The sequence below is a fragment of the Neopsephotus bourkii genome, unplaced genomic scaffold (genome assembly GCF_033783945.1).
Source record: "Neopsephotus bourkii isolate Nb327-2 ecotype Australia unplaced genomic scaffold, CSIRO-AGI_Nbou_v1 NB_1076, whole genome shotgun sequence".
NCBI classification, from domain to species: Eukaryota; Metazoa; Chordata; class Aves; order Psittaciformes; family Psittacidae; genus Neopsephotus; species Neopsephotus bourkii.
The window spans coordinates 49,970-71,003 of NW_026901564.1; the positions used below are offsets into that span (position 1 = coordinate 49,970).

The 21,034-nt window shown below is 38.3% G+C and overlaps 1 protein-coding gene across 1 annotated transcript in view; it reads left to right on the forward strand.

Annotated features, from left to right (window-relative positions):
• The window catches only part of SV2C (synaptic vesicle glycoprotein 2C), an 82,747-nt gene that overhangs the window by 25,566 nt on the left and 36,147 nt on the right, over positions 1 to 21,034 (forward strand). The window contains exon 3 of the mRNA XM_061362047.1: positions 10,520 to 10,671. Coding sequence (XP_061218031.1) covers positions 10,520 to 10,671 — 152 coding nt within the window. The remainder of the gene's footprint in view (positions 1 to 10,519; positions 10,672 to 21,034) is intronic.

Consider the following 21,034-nt stretch of genomic DNA (forward strand, 5'->3'; position numbering starts at 1 on the left):
AGCGGTATGGACCATGTAGACACAGCACAAGTTGGTTGACCTGGAACAAGCAGTTGCCTTCAAGAACTAGACCAACAGGTTGCTTTTATAACTGTGTGTCATCAGTATTTACTATCATGTTGTATTTATCTTCATGCCCACTTGCTTCATTTCTGTCTCATGAAACACCTCATGTCCTCCCACCCTCACAAGGCTGTAATACTGCTGTCTCTAATTCCTCTCCAACTCAAAGCTATCTCCCACCCATGGCTATCAGTGTTTTTACACTGTGAACTAATGAATAGCTCTACAGGTGACTGGCTTCAAAGCTGAAAGTGTATGCCAAAAGGGTAGATACACTTTTTGGTCAAGCCAAGGAAGCAGTTGGCAAGGTCTGAGCTTTCCAAACAGTTTTGATACAGCTGTAACAGCTTCAGCTGTGGGGAAATGTTGACTAATGTAAAATTAGGGTAGCTGTGAAAGAAGTGGTCTTTGCTTAGAGTGTTAGGACAGTAGCCTTATGTGGAGCAAAGATTATACAAAAGGGAGAGAAAGACTAGACAAGGGAAACAAATAAATAAGGCAGAGAGCCCACATGACAGAAAACAATCAAATGAAAAAGTACAGAATCATAGAGTCGTTTAGGTTGGAAAAGAGCTTTAATATGATTGAGGCCAACCATTAGTCTAACACTGCCACGTCCACCACAAAACCATGTCCCTAAGTACCGCATCTACATACCTTTTAAATATCTTCAGGGATAGTGACTCAGCCACTTCCCTGGGCAGCCTGTTCCAGTGCTTGACAATCCTTTAGGTGAAGAAATTTTTATAATTTCTAATATTCAATTCAAACCTCTCCTGGTCCCTAATATCCAATCCAAACAACCCCAGTTCCCTCAGCTGCTCCACTCCTCATCAGACTTGTTCTCCAGCCCCTTCCCCAGCTTCATTGCCCTTCTTCAGACACACTTCATCACCTCAATGTCTCTCTTGTAGTGAAGGGCCCAGAACTGAACACAGTATTTGAGGTGCAGCTTCACCAGTGCCCAGTACAGGGGGATGATAACTGCCCTGCTGGACACACTATTGCTGATACAGGCCAGGATGCTGTTGGCCTTCTTGGCTACCTGGGCACACGCTGGATCATGTTCAGCTCCATCAGTCAACACCCCCAGGTCCCTTTCCATGAGCAGCTTTCCAGCCACTCTTCCCCAAGCCTGGAACATTGCATGGGGTTGTTGTGTCTCAAGTGCGGGACCCAGCATTTTGCCTTGTTGAGCCTCATACCACTGACCACAGCCCATCGATCCAGCTTGTCCAGATCCCTCTGCAGAGACTTCCTATCCTCAAGCAGATCAACACTCTCTCCCAACTTGGTGGTTTCTTGCAAACTTACTGAGGATGCAATTGATCCTCTCATCCAAATCACTGATAACAATATTAAACAGAACTGGTTTCAATACTGAGCCCTGTGGAACAACATCTGTGACCAGATGCCAACTGGATTCAATTCCATTCACCAGAAGTCTCTGGACCTGGCCCTACATCCAGTTTTTTACCCAGTGAAAAGTATGCCTTTCCAAGCCATGAGCAGTCAATTTCTCCTGGAGAATGCTGTGGGAAACAGTGTCAGAGGCTTTACTGAAGACAACATCTGCAGCCTTTCCTCATCCACTAAGTGGGCCATCTTGCTGAAGAAGGAGATCAGGTTAGTTAAGCAGGACCGGCCTTTCATAAACCATTCTGACAGGGCTCTATCATCTAGTTGTCCTATATATACCACATGATGGCACTCAAGATGATCTGCTCTATAATCTTTCCCAGCACCAAGGTCAGACTGACAGGTCTGTAGTTCCCCAGATCCTCCTTATGGCCCCCCCGGATGAGTGTCACATTTGCCAGCCTCCAGTCAACTGGGACCTCCCCAGTTAGCCAGGACTTCCAATAAATGATGCAAAGTGACGTGGTGAGTGCTTCTGCCAGCTCCCCCATTACTCTTGGGTGGATCCCTTCTTGCCCCATAGACTTGCATGTGTCTAAGTGGTATAGCAGGATGTTAACAGATTCTCTTTGGATTATGTGGCTTCATTCTCCTCCCCATCCCTGCCTCCCAGAAATTCAGGAGGCTGGTCACCCAGAGGACAATTGGTCTTACTATTAAAGACTGAGGCAAAGAAGTCATTAAATACCTCAGCCTTTTCTTCATCCATTGTCACTATTTCCCCCTGCATCCAATATGACATATTTGTAGTCCTTTTGAGAAGCATGCCCCTTCTTCCAAAGGTTGTAAACTTTCCCTTTTTTCCTGAGTTCAGATTTCTGTTTAGCCAGGCTGGTCTTCTCTGATGGCTGGTCTTTCAATGGATGGGGACAGCCTGCTCCTGCACCTTTATGATTTTCTTCTTGAAAAATATCCAGCCTTCCTGGACTCCTTTGCCCTTCAGGATTGCCTTCCAAGGGACTCTGTCAACCAGCCTCCTGAACAGGCCAAAGTCTGCCCTCCACAAGTCCAAAGTAGCAGTCCTGTTGAGTCCCCATCCTTACTTCTCCGAGAATTAAAATTTCTTATAATTTAATGATTGTTGTGGCCTAGATGGCCTCCAAACATGGCATCATCCACAAGTCCTTCACTGTTCACAAACATAAAGCCCAGGGGTGACCTTCCTTAGGTTTCCTCACCAGCTGTGTCAGGAAGTTATCTTCCACACATTCCAGGAACCTCCTGCACCGTATTCTTTTTACCGTATTGCATTTCCAGCAGACATCTGGTAAGTTGAAGTTCCCCATGAGAACAAGGTCTAGTGATTGTGAGACTTCTGCTGGCTGCCTATAGAATATTCCTTCTGCCTCTTCATTGGTTGTGTGGTCTTTAACATATCCCACTATGTCATCTGCCTTTCAAATGAAAACTTGAAAAGAGCAATGAAGAAGAAGACAAATATCTGCAAAAGAGAATGTTCATAAACAATGATATTATGATTACAAATACTGGTGAACATGAAAGCAATTTATCTGACACACCTAGCTGAGCAAATACTGCAGGCAAGTTCTTTGCAATTCTAAGCTTGAACTTGACATCAAATTTTACTTGATTTTTCAAAGTAGTGTTGAGTAAATTTGGGGAATTATTTACTCATCAGGTCAGCTTCCATCAGAACAAACAGTACTGTAGAGTTTAGAAAAAAATCACGTGAAACGATCACGTGAATCTTTACCACAAGGACTTTCTTGCTGTTAGTAACAGACAAGCCACATGTGTAGCTGAAAGACAACTTCTGTACTATTCACAGTCTAAATAGGCACTTGTATTTAAATAAGGGTAGAATGATAACAAAGCTTAGTCTATAGCATGCTGTAGTTCTGAAGGGATTTATCCAGCAGTTTTCAGGGAGAACTGGTTAATTTGGCTGCTTACTCTCAGGTACCTTGCCAGTCTAATGACAGTTCTGAAAGTAAAACAACGGATGTTTCTGATGGGACTTGTGGTAGTGGGGGTAAGGGAGCTATTAATCAGAATAGAAATGAGTAAGTGCAATTGGGCAGAAGGGCAAAGGGTGGTGTGCAGTTTCCAAATTTCAGGAGTGTAACACTGAATCTGCGTTTTAAGCTCTATCACTTTTAAACAAAATGGGTTAGGGTTAGGGTTACAAGGGACAACTTGCAAATACCATTTCACACAGACACTGTATATTTAGTCTGGAGGTTGTCCAAGTTTGAAAGGGAAGAAGACCTGCCTGTGCAATTAGTATTCTGTAAAGGTTTTTTCCTAATCGTCTCTATTCCTTATATGCTTTTGAATTTCAAGCCCCTTTGGCTAGTGAATCTGCAAATATACAAAGGCTTCTATCTGAAGCCAGAGGGTCCTGAATGCTCACAGAAATGTTTTCATCCCAGCTGCCACACTGTGCAGTTGCCAAAATCTTGTGAAAATTCACAGCTCTGAAGGTAGATTAGCAGACATTCATCATCTTTGTGACAAAGTAAGCAAAAATGTATTTTAGCTTATTGTTTTCTTTCACAGAATCCTTCTCTCCGAAGGTGCATCGCTTAAATCTGCCCATATTTCACAGAACAATTATGAACAGAGAGTATACAGAAATTACATTCTAAAATAATAGCTTTCAGTTTGCATGATTTTCTGGGGCCAGAAACTGAACCACCTTTTGCTGACAAGTAGGATTAGACCAGTTGGTTATTTCTGTGTTGTCATTTCCCCCTGAATAGCTGTTGCTTTTTTCTGAATCTAAAAAGACCCAATAAAACAAACCCAAACCAAAACACATCAACAAACAAACAAACTTCGCAAAAAAAAAAACAAACAACAAAAAAACAAAAACCAAAACTGCATCAAAATGTTGGACAGGGAGCCACCCTTCTTTGTGAATAAATAGAAGAAACAGTACAACTCTTTTTTTGAAGTAAGAACTGAGAAGATTTGACCAACCACTCAAAACACGCCTTATGCACACTGAGTGGAAGCTGGACTACGTAGAAAATGGCTTTCACTGGAGCCTAATGCGGCTGCAGGGCATAGGTACTAGATAGTAGAGAAACCTGCACGCATGCGTCTGTATATGAGCAAAAGCAGACAGAAAGAGATAGTTAAAACATAAAAATGAGGCTAGAAAGATACTAAGAACATAAGCCTGGAAATAACAGTAAGATATAAGAGTAAAATAATAATTTTGGGGCAGAATGTCTATATTCTTTATAACCAGAATGGTGCCAAATAATATGTTCAATCATTATTTTTCTCCAAAAAAGAAGAAATATAGAAAGCTCCAAAACTGACTTATCTTTTGCATGAAAAAGGGCAACAATATGCTGATTAATTCATATTTCTTTCTAATTTAATTATTTTTTTGAGAAAATAAAAAAAAATTATATGCATTCTGGTCTTGCTCTGCCTACTTATGATGGGGTTTATTGCAGAAGATAAAAGAAAACCTGAAAAAGAGTATGACTATCATTTGTGTTATTTTTTCCACATATGTAAAAATATGTGCAGCAAAAAAAGGGTCCTGCTGTTTATTCAGTGTCCTTGTATATATTTATACATATTTATTAAAAAAAGGCAAGGCTGAAGGAATGCATTTTGTTGTTTTAGGTGCAGAGACTGATCCTTATAGAGTAAGAGAGTTTCTTTTATGGTCTAGAGCCATTCAATAGAGTTCTTCCTCCTGCCAGTTTAAACTGTGCCTTATTACAGAATCTGTTATTCTGGAGAGAGTTATCACTTATGATCATCAACCCAGAGGCTCAGACCAGTGGATTTTTAATCTCTTAAAAAAATGTTCAGACTCTACTGGGTTCTTCATTGGAGGTATAAAAACCCTGTGTAGCTAATATGTGCAAATTCACAGGATATTTGCATCTCATAGATACTTTTTGTCACCCTTTAGGAAGTAATACATGGACTCATCTCTGTGATCTCTGGATAACAAGTTTATGTCCACTGCTTTGATTATGATGACTGATGAAATCATATACATGAATGACAGATGAGATGTAAAAACTTCAGTTTTTTAATCATTTGTATTTAAGAAAGTTAAAATCCTTCCTATGTTTAAGAATAAACATTCACAGAATCACAGAATCCCAAGGGTTGGAAGGGACCTCAGAAGATCACCTAGTCCAACCCTCCTGCAAGAGCAGGGTAACCTAGAGTACATCACACAGGAACTTGTCCAGGCGGGCCTTGAATATCTCCAATGTAGAAGACTCCACGACCCCCCTGGGCAACCTGTTCCAGTGCTCTGTCACTCTCACAGTAAAGAAGTTTTTCCTGATGTTCACATGGAACCTCCTATACTCCAGTTTACACCCATTGCTCCTTGTCCTATGACTGGACATCACTGAAAAAAAACTAGCTCATTCATCTCAAGTCAGCAAGGTTTTCACAGGCCTTCAGTCTGCATTTGCGGATGAGAAGACTATAGTTTTATGTATCAATTTTTTTTTTAGAAATTCCATAAAATTTCAAACACCATAAGAGCAAACATCTGCCTGTATCAAACCAATTAATTGCCAGAAACCAATTTAATACTGTACCCTGAGGGAAAAGAGTGCTTGTATTTCCTTTAAAACAAAAGGTGAGGTCTTTTTACTTTAAAATCAGAGGCAACTCTGCATTTAATTTTATCTGGAATTCTCTCCTGTGCATGCCACCATCCATTTCACACAATGTTGGTGGGATACCACAGAGGCTGATTTTCAAAGCTGTAATACAAAAATGTTGAGGATCAAATTCTGTTCCTTCCGTGTAAATATGTAAGAGTTCAGCTGGAGCCACTGAATTATTAAGGGCTTATATGAATGTAAGTGAAGGTGGGATCTAGACTAGATTTTTTTTTACTAGAAAGTGAATTCTTACTTCCAGCTCCTGGGTGATATGACAGTTGGGGTTTTTTTATGAATTAATTCAGAATTTGCAATAGTTGCTGAAGTACGTGAAAGATCTTCAGTGGAGAGAAGTCAAGAGTTGCTCTGATCTTCTCTTGCCCGTCTTCACAAGGTAGTTTATGCTTCTGATAGCAATGTTCAGTATTCCAGATGCCACATTAGTTCTGTAATACTAAATGGTACCTAGCACACATTAAAATTCCTACAAGAGTCAGACAAAAAATTACTTTGCTCTTTAAAAATGTTCTCTAGGTCTACACAGGTTTTAAGCAGCTTCCTCACTGTTGTTTGGTGTGGTAACAGCTGTAGCTCTTCCTGCTCTCCCTTTCTGTTCTCTCTTGCCCTGCACTTGTGAGCAAGTTTTAATAAGTGGAGGAATGGCTACTGCCACCCTGAGATTGTCTGGCAAAAGAGCAAAAAAACAATCTTCAACAACAAGGTGCTTTCTCTCAATCTCCATCCTTTTTCCTCCAATTCAGCTGTTGATTAATTTCTCTAAGATTCTCATATAGCTTTTAAGTCATTGTAATAGCTTTGTCATATTGGAAGAGATTTTTAGGTACTAGTATCCTAAAAGCTTCTGGCAGTATTACTCTGCACTTACATAAGGACAGAAGGAAGAATTTACCAGTTTTTACCAGAGAAGTAAGTTTTCCATTCACACATTTAAGGTGTGAAGAAGTGCATAACACACTTTACTACACAATTGCTATGAAAAAGAGGCCTACAACTCTAAAACACTGATGTTTGTATGATACAATAATCCTCTATTTATCCTTTAGACATTATTTTCACTGTTTAACCACGATGAAAGTAATATCTAGATTTTTTAAGCTTCTCTTAGCTTGTTGGAGTGCTTGCTGTAAATGTCGTTTACATCAGATGAGACAGAAAAACTGTTTTGTTTTTCAAAGCTGATTAATTGTTTTCTGTTTATTTGCATATCCTAAATAAACATTTTTAGTTTGCTGGCTCCAAAATTCCTCTTGCATGTCCAAAAGGTCTATTTGTAAAAAAAGTTGCCCTATTAAATTGGTCACTATAGCCAATGCTTCTTGTGTTGCCTTAGAGGACATTTAGGACATTGTGCATGAGTCAACCCACCTGGATCAATTTTGAATGCTAAAGAATCATCAACTTCCCATCCTCCATGGTACAGCTGGTTAATGCTGATATGTAGGAGGCGCATTTTTTGCTGCCTTTGGTCAGGATCTCTGTACCTCTTATGTCCTTAAGATAGGGTATGTTCTTTTCACTTGAAGCATCCACCCACTTCCTAAACCATCATCCCACAAACATTTGTACATCCTACAGACATACTCCACCCATGGAAAACTCTCCACAGTCTCACTTCTTCAAAATTGCAGCCTAGGATGTTTTAAGGGAGATTTCAAGAGGATTGTATGTAAAGTCTTAAATTTCATAAGCATAAAAACTGCATTTGCCTGAAGCAAACCTTTTATAGAGAATATTTCCAAGCACTTTGCAGTAGGAAAACTACCAAAGTTTTAAATGTGATTTACTGTTAATTGTGTTATATATCACAGGTGGTTTCAGGCTATATTTACTACCATAGTAACTACATTATAATATAAAGAGAAGACTCTTTTCTTCATGAGCAATCATATGAAATGAAGAAAATTGCAACTTTAAAGAACAGATCGTATAAAAGAACAGAAAAATTACCAAATATATACTTACTTACTATTTTCTATACTTCTCTTAATGAGCAGAAGCAATCAGAGAAAAAAGCACTGATATACCAAAAATTACTCTCTTTAGGTAGGGTGGTGATCATTACATGAATGATACTGTCCTACATGCCATGAGCAATCTATTAATTTCTGTATTCTTGAAAGTGGGCACCTATAACTCCTCAGGAGCACTTCCCAGCTAGAAGGAAGACTTTGTTTCTGGTTCTGATAGTGAATTTTCAACAGGAAAAACAAAACAAACAACTCCCCAAACCACAACCCCCCAGAACCACTCTAATCAGATCTGTGTGTACTGTATTTGGGCAATACGCAATTCAAAGCTGTGCCTGAGCCCTGGAGGGTAAGAAATCATATTTGTAATGTCCTTATACTTTGGGAATTGGAAAGCCCCAAATCCATAGTATCACTGAGGCAGCATGGCTACCCCATTACTTCAAAAGGTTGCAATTCCACCCTTGGTCATGCCACTTCCATTGTTCCTTGCTCTGGACTTCCAACAGAACCACTGAGGATAACTTCCCTCATTACCTGTGACAGGTCAGTTCACTGGTGAAGGTTTTCAGTGTTTTCACCTAAGAACAGAAGTGAGATACAGCCCTTCTTAACTGTATATCTGTCATGGTTTAACCCCAGCTGGCTACTAAGTACCACACAGCTGCTTGCTTACTCCCTACCCATCCATGGAATGGGAAGAAGAATCAGAAAAAGGTAAAACTCATCGATTGAGATAAGAACAGCTTAATAATTGAAATAAAGTAAAATATAATAGTATAATAATACTAACAACAAGAAAACTCAATAAACGCAAAGGATATACAGCTGCCGACTGATGTCCAGCCAGTCCCCAAGCAATGACTGGGGGTTTCCAGCCAGCTCACCCCAGTTTATGTACTGAGCATTCTGTGGTATGGAATACCCCTTTGGCTAGTTCAGGTCAGGTGTCCTGGCTGTGCTCACTCCCAGCTTCCCATGCCCTCCTCACTGGCAGAGCATAAGAGACTGAAAAGTCCTTGATCAGGGTAAGCATTACTTAGCAACAACTAAAATACCAGTGTGTTATCAGCATTGTTCTCAGACTAAAGCCAAAGCACAGCACTGCACCAGCTACTAGAGAAAAAGTGAACTCCATTCCAGCCAAAGCTGGGACAGTATCTAGCAAGAGTTAATGGAGGTATAAACCTTTACAGCACTGGCAGAGTATAAGAACTAGAAGGGTCAGCTATGGTAAACATTCATTGTAAAGTGAGAGCTGACAAGTGGTACTTCATGAAGAGCTGTCTAGAAAGAAGTGACAAAACATCAGGCCCCTAAACAAGCTCAATCCAGTATTTTATCATTCTCTCTCAATGTAAAAATAAACTGTATTGCTATGGCACTGAATTTTCTTTGGAGTGAAAAACCATTTCTGCATGAGTATTTTCCTTTTTAATATTTGTTTTAATCTGTTTCAAGCTTCCTCCTTTTTGTTCCCGGTGTGGCAGCTCCCAGATGACATCATAAATATGTATTTATCTTTGAAACTCTGTTAAAAATTCAATCCATGCAAGATACTGCTTTCAAATATGTAATCTAGTGTGTGAGAATATCTCCTCAAGCTTTGCAGATATTTTCTAGCAGGGAAAATAAAATCCACAAGGACTCGTCCTGCTGTGGAACATTTGACAACTTGCATTGGTAACGAAGAGGTAAAGGCAGTAGATAATCTGTAAGCCAGTACTGAAAATGATACATATTTTGAGTTACTCTAATTTTTTTAAAACCAAGTTAAACTTTCTTTTTTTTTTTTTTTGTCCAACCAGCTTTCAGAGAGTGTTTATTTTACCATGTGAAAAAACAAATATTTTATGAATGCATAGGCTTTTCATAGAAAACTTAAGTCAAAAGCCATCATGGGTTTATCAAATCACTTAGGACAAATGAATATAACCTTTTTTAAAATATGCAGTATTAGTAACACACCTGGCATTTACTTACTTCTTGATTACCTAAAGCATGTGAGGTAAGATTTAGAGAAATTTCTACTATTCTTCGGGAAAATTACTTACCTTTTCAGATAAAACTAATGTATTTTGACACTTGCCAGCAGACTCCCATAATTTTAGGATTTCTGTAATGGTGAAAGCCAACCACTATGTGCAGCCTTCTGTTCAGGCAGCTGACACGTTGACAATTCCCTTGAACACTGAATGCAACTAATTGTACATACAGTTTTAAAGGAAAAACCTGACAAAAATTGTCCAAACTGGTGAAAATTTCCTCAAGAGTTTCCCAATACATGGTGCAGTTTGAGAAAAAAAAGTAATTCTTTATCAGAAAAGCTGCTTGCAGTCTGGTTTTTCAATGACTGCAGATATGGGCTTGTTCAAACTTCAATTAGCTGTTACTCTCTCAACTTAATCCATAATCTGTATCTCCTTTTAGGATTGGTGGAGCTGTGCCTACAGTCTTCTCCTATTTTTCGGAAGTGCTTGCTCGGGAGAAACGAGGTGAACACCTGAGTTGGCTCTGTATGTTTTGGATGATTGGTGGCATCTACGCTTCTGCAATGGCTTGGGCAATAATTCCTCATTATGGTAAGAAAGAACATCTCCTAGTGATTTGTAGCTCTTCGACTGTGAAAGTAAAGATCCTGAAGTATAGTTTAAAAAGGGGACTTCATGTCTGTTCCCAAAATACTGACCCTGCTGTCAAGAAAAAAATTACTCCTTCTGGTAGGAATAATAAGAATAGGTTGTACCCTAAATAACAAACAATGTATTAAAAAGGTGAAACATAGTCAAACCCCGTGTTTAGTCAGGTTCCTTAAATTACTGAAAACCTGGACACATAAAAATACAATTGGTGGTTGTGTTGAATCTGGAGAAAATAGGTGTGGAGACTTGCATCAGAGAAAATAAACATTAAATTGCTGGATGTCAAACTTGTGCTCACGTTGTTTGTATGATTCAGAGGTCAAATGTCAAATACACATTCCTGAGAAAGAAGAGGAAGGACAATTAATGCTTATAGTGCTAATTCTGAATATGAAGCTATGCTGAATGTTTCATTCTTAGTAGAAAACTAGAAGTTTAGAAGTAGAGAAATTGAACAGAGTGTACTGTTCAATTATGTAGGGGTGCTGTAGGGGTGGATGAGGACAGGTAGTACAGAAAGCTTGCAATGGCTAGAGGTATACACACATGCGATATAAGCCACTTTGTGAAAGAGTTCTTTACTGCCCTGACATGCTTAAACATTATGTGGAGGTACAGATTCAATTCTTAGTCTCTTGGGTTTGCTTTTTGCACGTGTTAAGTGCTCACAGGTCTCCAAGGTTGCTGAGACAGCTCAGGGGCTCTTAAAAATTAGCCTCTGCAAGCACTTCTCTCTGGCAGTCCTCAAGACAAGTAAAGCAGAGCTGCGAGTTAGCTGGCATCCAAAGCTGCTTTCTTTAGCCAAGCAATGAGGTTTACCACAGTTGGATTGTGGCAGAGATGACAACTTCATAACATTTGCCCAAAGTGATTGGAACATTCTGCAAGCAGTAATGTCCAGAAATTAATTATAATAATTCAGACTAATCAAATATCTAGACTGTTGCATTAAAATTAATTTTTCCATAAACCTGAGTCTCTGTCTTCAACCTTGCCTTTTGTCTTTGAACTGCTGGCAGTAAAGAAAGTAATTATTGCTGACAAAGTATAATGTGGATAATTTTTTTTTGTCCAATTAGTAAATTGCTCTGAATGCCAAGCACTATTCACTTTCCTTATTCCTTATATTCCTTTTACTTTCCTTATCTTTGAGTGGAAAATGCAAACATTATGACAGATATATGTTGTCTGATTTCATTGTAGATTTTATAAATAACTCCATAACCTTTACTAGTGTGCTTTTGAAAGACCACTAAATGGCAGTAGATCAGTGAATAATAATACACTTCTTTATACCAAGGCAGTAGCAGTAGAGAGTAAAGTAGAGAGAAAAGTTTTCTTCTTTCTTTAGCAGTGGAAGAATATCAGCAACAAAAATACATTCTTTGCCTCTTTTTTGTGTGTGTGTGTCCTGCAAAAAGGTTTATGAAATAATATTAAGGCAACAATAAAAACTAATTTTAAAAGAAAGTATTCTTCAGTGTTGGCTATAGAAACATAGAATCAGCTTGGCTGGAAAAGATCTTTAAGCTCATCAAGTCCAACTGTTACCCCAGGACTGCCAAGTCTACCATTAAGCCGTATCACTTAAGGGCTACACAATCTTTTAACACTTCCAGGGGTGGTGATTTCACCAATGCCCTGTGCAGTCTGTTCCAATGCTTGATCACCTTTTGGTGAAAAAACTTTTCCTGATACCCATTCTAAACCTTCCTTGCTCAGCTGGAGGCCGTTCCCTCTTGTTCTATTCCTTGTTACCTGGAGGAAGAGACCAGCCACCTCCTCAATTCATCCTCCTTTCAGGTTACTGTGCAGAGTGATAAGGTCCTTCCTGAGCCCTCATTTCTTCAGACTAAACAAGCCCAGTTCCCCCAGCTGTTCCTCATCAGACTTGTGCCCCAGCCCCTTCACAAGCTCCATTTCCCCTCTCTGGACCCGCTCCAGCATCTCAGTGTCTCTTTGAACTGAACACAGGACTCAAGAGGTAGCCTCGCCAGTGCTGAGTACAGGGGGTTATAAATCACTCTCCTTATGGTATAGTAAAGAAAGTTGTAATAGCCAAAAGGAGGGCTAAAAAGCAAGCTATGAACAACAGAAACAACCCTTTCTCACAGGAAAAGAAGTGGGTTTAAACATAATTTAAACAAAATTAAAGGTATTTATGGATTTTGATGAGGTTGTAAAAAAGCCTTCACTTTGATCAAACTTTTTTATTACACTGTGAAATTTAAAACCTGCGCCTTAGTTTGTAATACGAATCTCGAATCACCCTAGCCCATGATCAGGGGCAAACTTCATTGACATAATGCTGTGCCAAGTTTTCAGGCATTTCCAAGGGCTCCCAGGGCAAATCCTGCCCTGCACTTGGGAGTGTGTTGTCATACATTGCTGTACCATCCTGGAAACGCACCAGGTTAGGCAAGCACCAGTGTAGATCCCTGAACCATTTTTATCACGTGCATTCTTGAAGAGGCCTGTGTAGTTGTATTTTCCCTTTTAAAATTTCTACATGGTTTTCATGGAATCATTTTGAAAGTATTAAGCAAAAATACCAATTTTTCTCTAAATCACTTCTAGTCTTTCTCATCATTCATATCTACACTGACCAGGAAGCAAAACAGAATTATAAACAAAGCAGCCCAGCCACTTCTAAGCCTCACTCACACAGTGCACAGTGACTTCTGAGCTCTCCACTTCTTATATGAAAAGTAAACAGGGTTGATTTTTCCCAGCTGAACTCAGAAGTTACTCAGCAGTAGTGAATCTGTAGCAAGTTGCATCTGTTAAAAAGTAATAAATTGCTATTGAGCACAGTAAAATTATTCTTAAATGAATAGAAAAATACCATGTCAACAGAGTAGAATAATTTCATAGATCTTTTTCCCTCCCTCTTTTACAAATGTCTCCCTCTCATTTGTACTGCTCTTATATAAGCCACTTTAAAAAGTCCTAGATTCGCAGCTGGTATACATTATCTAGCCCAAGGCAGGCAGTGAAGCTACCTATACAAGTTTACCAGTTGAACATTTAGCTCTATCTTTCTGTGCGAAAAAAAAAGATTGCACTCTGTATATGTAACAGTTCATCTCTGTTTGGGTTCAAGCAGCACAAGAGTGTCTGAAACCTGAGTAACACTGATACACAAAATAAAGGAAAGCTGGCAGTTGCCTTTACATCAGTGTGTTGTTAAAAGAAGAATTGGCATGATGTAGATGTAGTTCTGCAGTGACCACGTATGGAAAAATGACTATAATCTCTAAGACCAGCATCTCTGCCTCAAGGCTCCTTGAATTCTATAGCTGTTGGCTTTTGTTTAAAAATTGAAGGTGATGTAAACTTGTTAAGGGACTGAAAGAAGAGTTCAGGTCATGGAGAAGCTATTAGAAGAAACATCTGCAGAGAAATAGTTCTAATTGCTGCCGATTAACAAAATCCCAGATTAGGTTGCCACAAAGATATTATTTTATGCAATACTTATATCAGGCTGGAGGATAAGGATAATTCTCATTTTATAAATCATTTTGGAAGTTCAACTTTAAACTTAGGATCATGTTTTAAGGTAGATTAGTTCAAAGACTTTCAAATGCATCATGTATTACAGTGTTCTTTAATACATGTATTAGTTTGAGGATAGGGAAAAAAAACACCATGCAAGTTTTTCCAGCTATTATACCCCTTTCAGTACAAAAAAGAAAAAAAAAAAGAAAAAAAAAGAGGATGTTATATGATCATTATTTAAATAAAAAAACTTTCCTGACATACACATGTATCATTTTAAAAATCAATCTCAATTTTTATTGTGCCAAATCTCCAAACTAAAAATCAGGAGAAGCTGGAGGGGGATTTCAGTATATTTAACCTATTAGTTCTGATATTCCATGTAGTTTTATGTTTTGTGTGTATGATGTATATGATCCTTTCTCGCTTCACAAACTACAGTAAAACCTTCTGAAATCTGAAACATTCCCTTGAGTATTTTGCTTAGTGGCTAACAAATACAGAGCTCATTCATTTTTAAGTCTTATTCCTGAACAAGAAGGGGAATACATGGGCAAAAAGAAATTAGACTGCAAGGCAGAGAACAGGATGATGTAGGTGTGCAGGCTGCCAAAGCATAAGCTGCATTTGAAATCTGAATCCAGCCTTCTACTTCTGGTATTTAGCAGAGGGAAAGAGGAGCCAACCATGTCAAATAGCTTTAGTGAACAAATCTCTACAGTATGATCAGAGGCAGAGAAAGTATTTCTCTATATATCTATCAAATTCTGATTAAAATAGGCTTGATTATTCACTAAAAAAGTACAAAATTAATAATACAAAACCAAGGACATAGGGAACATACTGCTTTCTAACACACTCAATGCAAAAGAGCAGGTTTAAATCTTTAAACATTTTCTTCAGACCTGTGTAATCATATTGCATAACAGGTCTTCATCTAAACTATTCATTTTTCATCAGTAAGGTCTTTTTCTACTCTGTTGAGGACTAGCTACTTGTGTTCATAACAGGTATTTAGCACCATTCAGAGAACACAAACTTGGAGGAGAAAGAAGTGGAATAAAAATCTAAGGAAAAAGCATTCAATTTCAGAACTAGAGATGTCTTGATTACTTGTGATGTGTCTCTCTAGGTGTAAGTAAGAAAGTATTAAATTGTTTGCCATGTAAGCAGATTTTTCCACTGCATCTGCAAACAACTGCTATATTTTTCTGTGACTGAAAGAAGACGAGTTACAAATAATATTTCTACTCCAGCTATTTTTTTCTGAATAATTATTTTTAAGACAGCAACTTTTTTACAGTAACACACAACTTAAAAACGCAGACATAGAAAGGTCCAAATGATGGACTCACACTTGACTTGCAAAATAGTGTATTTAAAAGATTGATGATAAATTCGCTTTTTAAAATGATTAATTATGGCTTGTACTTGGAATCTGGTATTCTTTTCCTGGTTTATAAAATGTATTTGCTCCTACTTTTCTCTGATGATTTACACCTATTACTTTTCTTCTGCCAATATCCTTAAATTGCAGAAACCGAAGTATAGCTTAGATAGGAAAAAAAAATAAGATTTGAATACAGATGTAATGTTGTATTAACACAAACTGTCAATTACAGTTACAGAATCTCTGTCAGGGAACATCAAGTCACAGCCTGTCCTCAATAGATTAGACCATGTTAAATTTACCAAACTCAGTGCTGGAGACCCATTGCCTGTTCTTAAATCTGCTTTCCATAAGTAGGTAGATCTTTTCATAGGCACAAGAGTCCATAAATAGTTTCTATTTTTAACCAAGTGTAATTGCAATTAGAATGGAACAATCTGTTTTTCTTTAGAGTAAGCGGCTTGCAAAGTGACAAAGAGTTCTCTTTATAGCAGAAGATTGGCAAGGTGAAACAGATCAATTTGTCTGAAGAAATTAACTTGACTAGCAATCAAAAAGATCTTTTTATCACTTTTTTGGTAGGTGGCTTGAGAGTTGTTTTGGTACTATTTTCTATTGTCATGTTTGCTCTATTCTTGTGTCCAGTTGGAGGTAAAAAAGATAAAAAAGGTAAACATCTTCAAACCTGCAATACAATTCCCATCATGAGCTACATTGTAGTAAAACAGGCAAGGAAATAAGCAGAGAGATGAGGAGACGGAGAGCTACTGTCTCATTTTGCAACTCAGAGCATGTATAACATCATTCAGTGTTAAGGGGGGATTTGTCAGCCTGCAGCAGATTAAACTGAGAACATGATGGACTAAAACTGTTCAGTGGCAATGAAGTCAGAAAAACTTTTAACTCCTTTATCCGATGATTTTTGGCGGGGGGTGCTAAAGTGTTTCTCAGTGGCACATGGCAGTAGAAGTATTAGGATAAAAAAATCCTACACTAATGCTGTATTATCAGAGGAGTTATAGGGCATGGTGAGTGCTTAGAATCACAGAATCATAGAAAAGTCAGGGTTGGAAAGGACCTTAAGATCATCAAGTTCCAACACCCCTGCCCAGAGCAGGGACATCCCACTCTAGACCATGTCGCCCAAGACTCTGTCCAACCTGACTTAGCAATAGAAGCAAAAGCATCTTAGTAGCTGTCTATCTTTGAGTACTTCTGATGAACAGAGCTGGATCTTAGTGGTAGGAGCTGCAAGTGTGGATGTACGGATGTTTCAGTCTAGTCTGCTGTTCTCCTCCCATTACAAGGAGACGAGGTTTTTTGCATCAGCAAAACATCAAAGAGTCAAAAGGTTGCACTTTTCCATGGTGATGATTATTCCAAGATGAATGTTGTGAAACAATCGTTCCACAGCACATTGATGTTAAGTGATAAGGCTTTTTCTGTTTGACAGCATTTATTTTTATAGAAATTTAAAGGTTAACAAAATGGCTTTGTTATGAAGATGAAGGACTTGAAGCTACATTATTTTTACTAGAAGCATGTACAAACTACAATTTCTTCAAATGTAACCCATGAACTTGAGTATCTCAAGGTCTAAGTCAGGGTCATACCTGGATAGAAATAGAAAATTATTGACTCCTTTGAAAAGTTAAGACCTTAACTTCATTATTACTTGCGTGTAAAAAACTCAAGCAACAAAAACCAACAAACCCAAAACACTAGTAATTACTCTGTTGAGAGTGCACAGTTCAATATCTGCAAAGCATCTTTAGACATAATTTGTGTCCTCAGATCTATGAGCTTCAAAGTGTCAAAGTTGGTGGTGATGCTGTAAATAAGTGTCATTTTTTTTTCACATACTGCCGCATTTCAGGTATTTCTTGTAGTGTTTCTAGATTCTGAAATGTTTGTTAGAGGTGGGTCTGAGCATTGCAGGAACAGCTTGGTTTCACTCACAGCTATTTATTCTGCTGCTGCCAGCATTTCCTCAGCAGTGAGGTGACCAGCAGCTCATAAATGTTTTATAAATCATCGTTTCATCTTAGGGAAAAGATTACCAAGTTCCTTCTTCCACCCTTTTCTTTGCTGTAGTCCTCAGAGAGGAATTTGACTATCTCTAATGCAGTGCACCCATCCAATCAAAAGACCAGGATGTGCTTACATGACTTACAATAAAAAGAGCCACACTTGACTGATTTCATATTGCTGCATCTCTGCAGTGACTGTGCGCAAAACAGCAAGAGAAAGAAATGTATTCAATAGTCATATCTACAGAGGTGATTTACTGCAGTACTTGTACATCAACACCTGATTAATGTGAGTTGGAAACAGGAAAAACAGTTATGTGATGGCCGTTTTATTTCCTTGTTCAAAGTTGAAACGTACTGAAATAGGATGCTATCAGTGATTCAGACGTGCAAGAGGTGCATCAGTGATGTCTTCTTTAATCCTGCAGAAGGCAAATAGGAGAAAAGCATTATTAGCTGCAGATGGAAAGAAATAAACTGCTTACTGATAAGACAAAAAGTAATGAGCTGAACTTACTGTCAAGGGGAGGTAGTATAGATGGTGAATAAGACTTTCTAATAGTGTGTTAGCTTCTGAATAAAGCATCTGAATAAATGAAGCATCTCAATAAAACTGCTATGGAAGTAGTGAAAACTCAGTTACTGTAAGTCTAAGATGATATTTTGAGAATATTGTAAGGGCTATTGTTGATTTTGATTCGGAGCAGGTGGATGCAGTGGGTGCCCCCTCAAAACCCCATGTACTCTTGTTTTCAGCAAACTGTTAAACAGATGCTGTTAAAACGTTGCTCCCAGGAGTGCTTGGGTAGGCCAGTAAAGAGCAAATGAAGAAAACAATGACAGAAGGAGAACAGAACTTCAGAAACTAGAACAAACAAAACAACAAAAAAAAAAAAGGAGTAGCACAGGACATTCACAGAAAGGAGTTGATCCTTCTCTAATCTAGACCCTCAATTTAAAACACATTATTTTTCTTACTTTTTTTCCTAATAGGCTATTCTTTCATGGTGGTTCAGAACAAATCCAAACTGTGGCAGCAGCTGCTTTGGAAAAATCTGAGCCCAAGGCTGTATTTTCTATTATACAATAGCTTCTGTTCTCTGAATTTTATTAGTTGCCCAGACCAAAGAGATACCAAAGATGTCCTGGGAAGATGGCCTGGGAAAGAGCTTCTTTTCTTACTTTTAAAAAGCTCCTGAATGGACTAATAAATCTGCAGAATTTAGTTGTTGATCGTTTTGGGTTTTTTTATCTTGGTGGAAATATTTGATCCAAATTTCGAAATAAAGATCAGCTCTTCAGTTTTGCCTTCATGCAACTGCCTTTCTGATACATCTTCTGTCTTCAGAATTCATGGATTTATGAATACCTAAACCAGTGAAAGATACTGTTTGAGATTTAATGGAAGTTGTTGAAGCTTCCTTAAGGCTGGATCTGCATTTGCTGTGAGGCTGTGTCAGTCTGAACAAATGCAATAGATCAGACATAAAGGCATCTACTACCTAATGCAACATCTGTTTTGCATTCCACTAGGATGCAAAATGATCCCCAATGTGTTATGCTCCCCCCATACTTAGTGCACTTCCATTAATCCTGTATTCTGCAGGCTGAAGTTATTTTAAATCTTCATTAATTAAAGTGAATATTAAGCAAGTTTAATGTTAACCTGAGTTATCAACTCCTACTGGTGAATTGTTCTTAATTTGAAATAACTCTGTGAAATTAGATTATACTTAATGTGTATACTTTAAAAAAAATCTTCATCTTTAGGAACAACAAGAACGGTGGAACACAGCAGAATTTTAGAATAGATGCTTACGCAGATCCAGCTAGGAAAGCAAAACAAATCACTTTGTTTATCAGTTTGCTATGTTCTGTGCCCTAATGCAGGGTTTGATATGGTCATTTGAATGTTTATATTTGCAATTGCTAGAAGCTTAAGTAGCTTTTAGCACATCTACTTAATGAGCACTAAAGATACTCATTAGCAAGCTTCAAATATAATCTCCTGGTCTCTTCAGGTTGATTGTGAAAGAGAAAATCTGTTTATTGAGAGGCTCAGTAAAAAGCTAGCAAATTGTTTTGTGAGCAGAGAAGTTATGAAGCAATTTACTGCTTGTTTTGTTGTTTTGTTTTTTTTTTGTCAATGTCCCTGTTATCCAGGCTAAGCTTTTTCCTTTCATCCCCTATATCCCTTTCAGGACACACAGCAGTACTCAGTTTCTCCTTGCTTTTTTCACATCCCTTTCTGCTATAATGCGCTCACATTTGCCTTTTCTTGTCCCCAGCACTGTGCAATAAGAAACACACTCACCAGAGAGAGTGAGCTCACCAGGAGCTCACAGAGCTCCTTGCTGTTTTGAAGCCCTGCTCCAGTCTAGCTGCTGTTGGTGTAGAGTCAACAATTTTGGTTTAGGTCAGACTGGTTCCAGAGCTGATGGATGACACAGCCAAGGCATGGTCCCAGCTACCAGGCAGGCCACAGCACTCCTGAGGGACCACTGACTTCTTCAACCTTTTTTCTTTGTGATTGTCTTTGAGACTATTTCTTACTGCCAGATTTGATTGAAGCAGGTGAGTCACTTCAAGCAATGCTGGAGGAGGAACTGACAAACAGGTAACAGTCTGTTTCCATAAACATCACTGCCTAATGCCATAGATACAGTTTTCTGCAGGCGCTAGTAATAGTCAATCATTCTAATGGCAGTAAAACAATGGCAGCTCCTCATCCTTACTTTCAATGAAAATTCAGTTTCACACAATGAATTGGCCGTCAGTATAAATTAAAAAAATTATATCCAAGTTAATGAAGCTGCCTTGGAAGTCTGCTCAGTGACCATCAGAGATATCTGCAGTGTCAGACATAACCCTTGTTTTTTCCTTGTAGAAACAAATAAGATGCTAATCTGACAAGATTTTAATGTTAAAAAGACAAAAAAGCTTTTGGTTTTATGCTTGGTCTGTAACAGCTGAAGACGTTGTTTTGTACGGATGGACAAAGGAAGAGGTCATTTGGGTTATTGTATGATTATTCAAATGCCTAAATATATTCATTGTCTCTGGAACACAGTGCAACAGTACAAGTTTGTCAGTCATACTTCCATGTTGTTTGTCTGGCTTATAAAATTGTCTGCTCTGAAGGAGATAGCAATTGTCCTTTTAGCAACAGTTTCTTTTCACTTTAATAATACACTATATCTATGGATTTGATATACAACTGTAATATCATTTGTCAATTTGCAGTACAGTTGCCTTTAAAAAAAATAACATAATCCACTACAGAATGGCATTGGATTTCTTTTTCAGGAAACTCGTTTATATTTTCCTCAATTTGAAATATTAAATATTGTTTTAAAAGTCATGCCTACTTCAGTAGAAGCAGTTC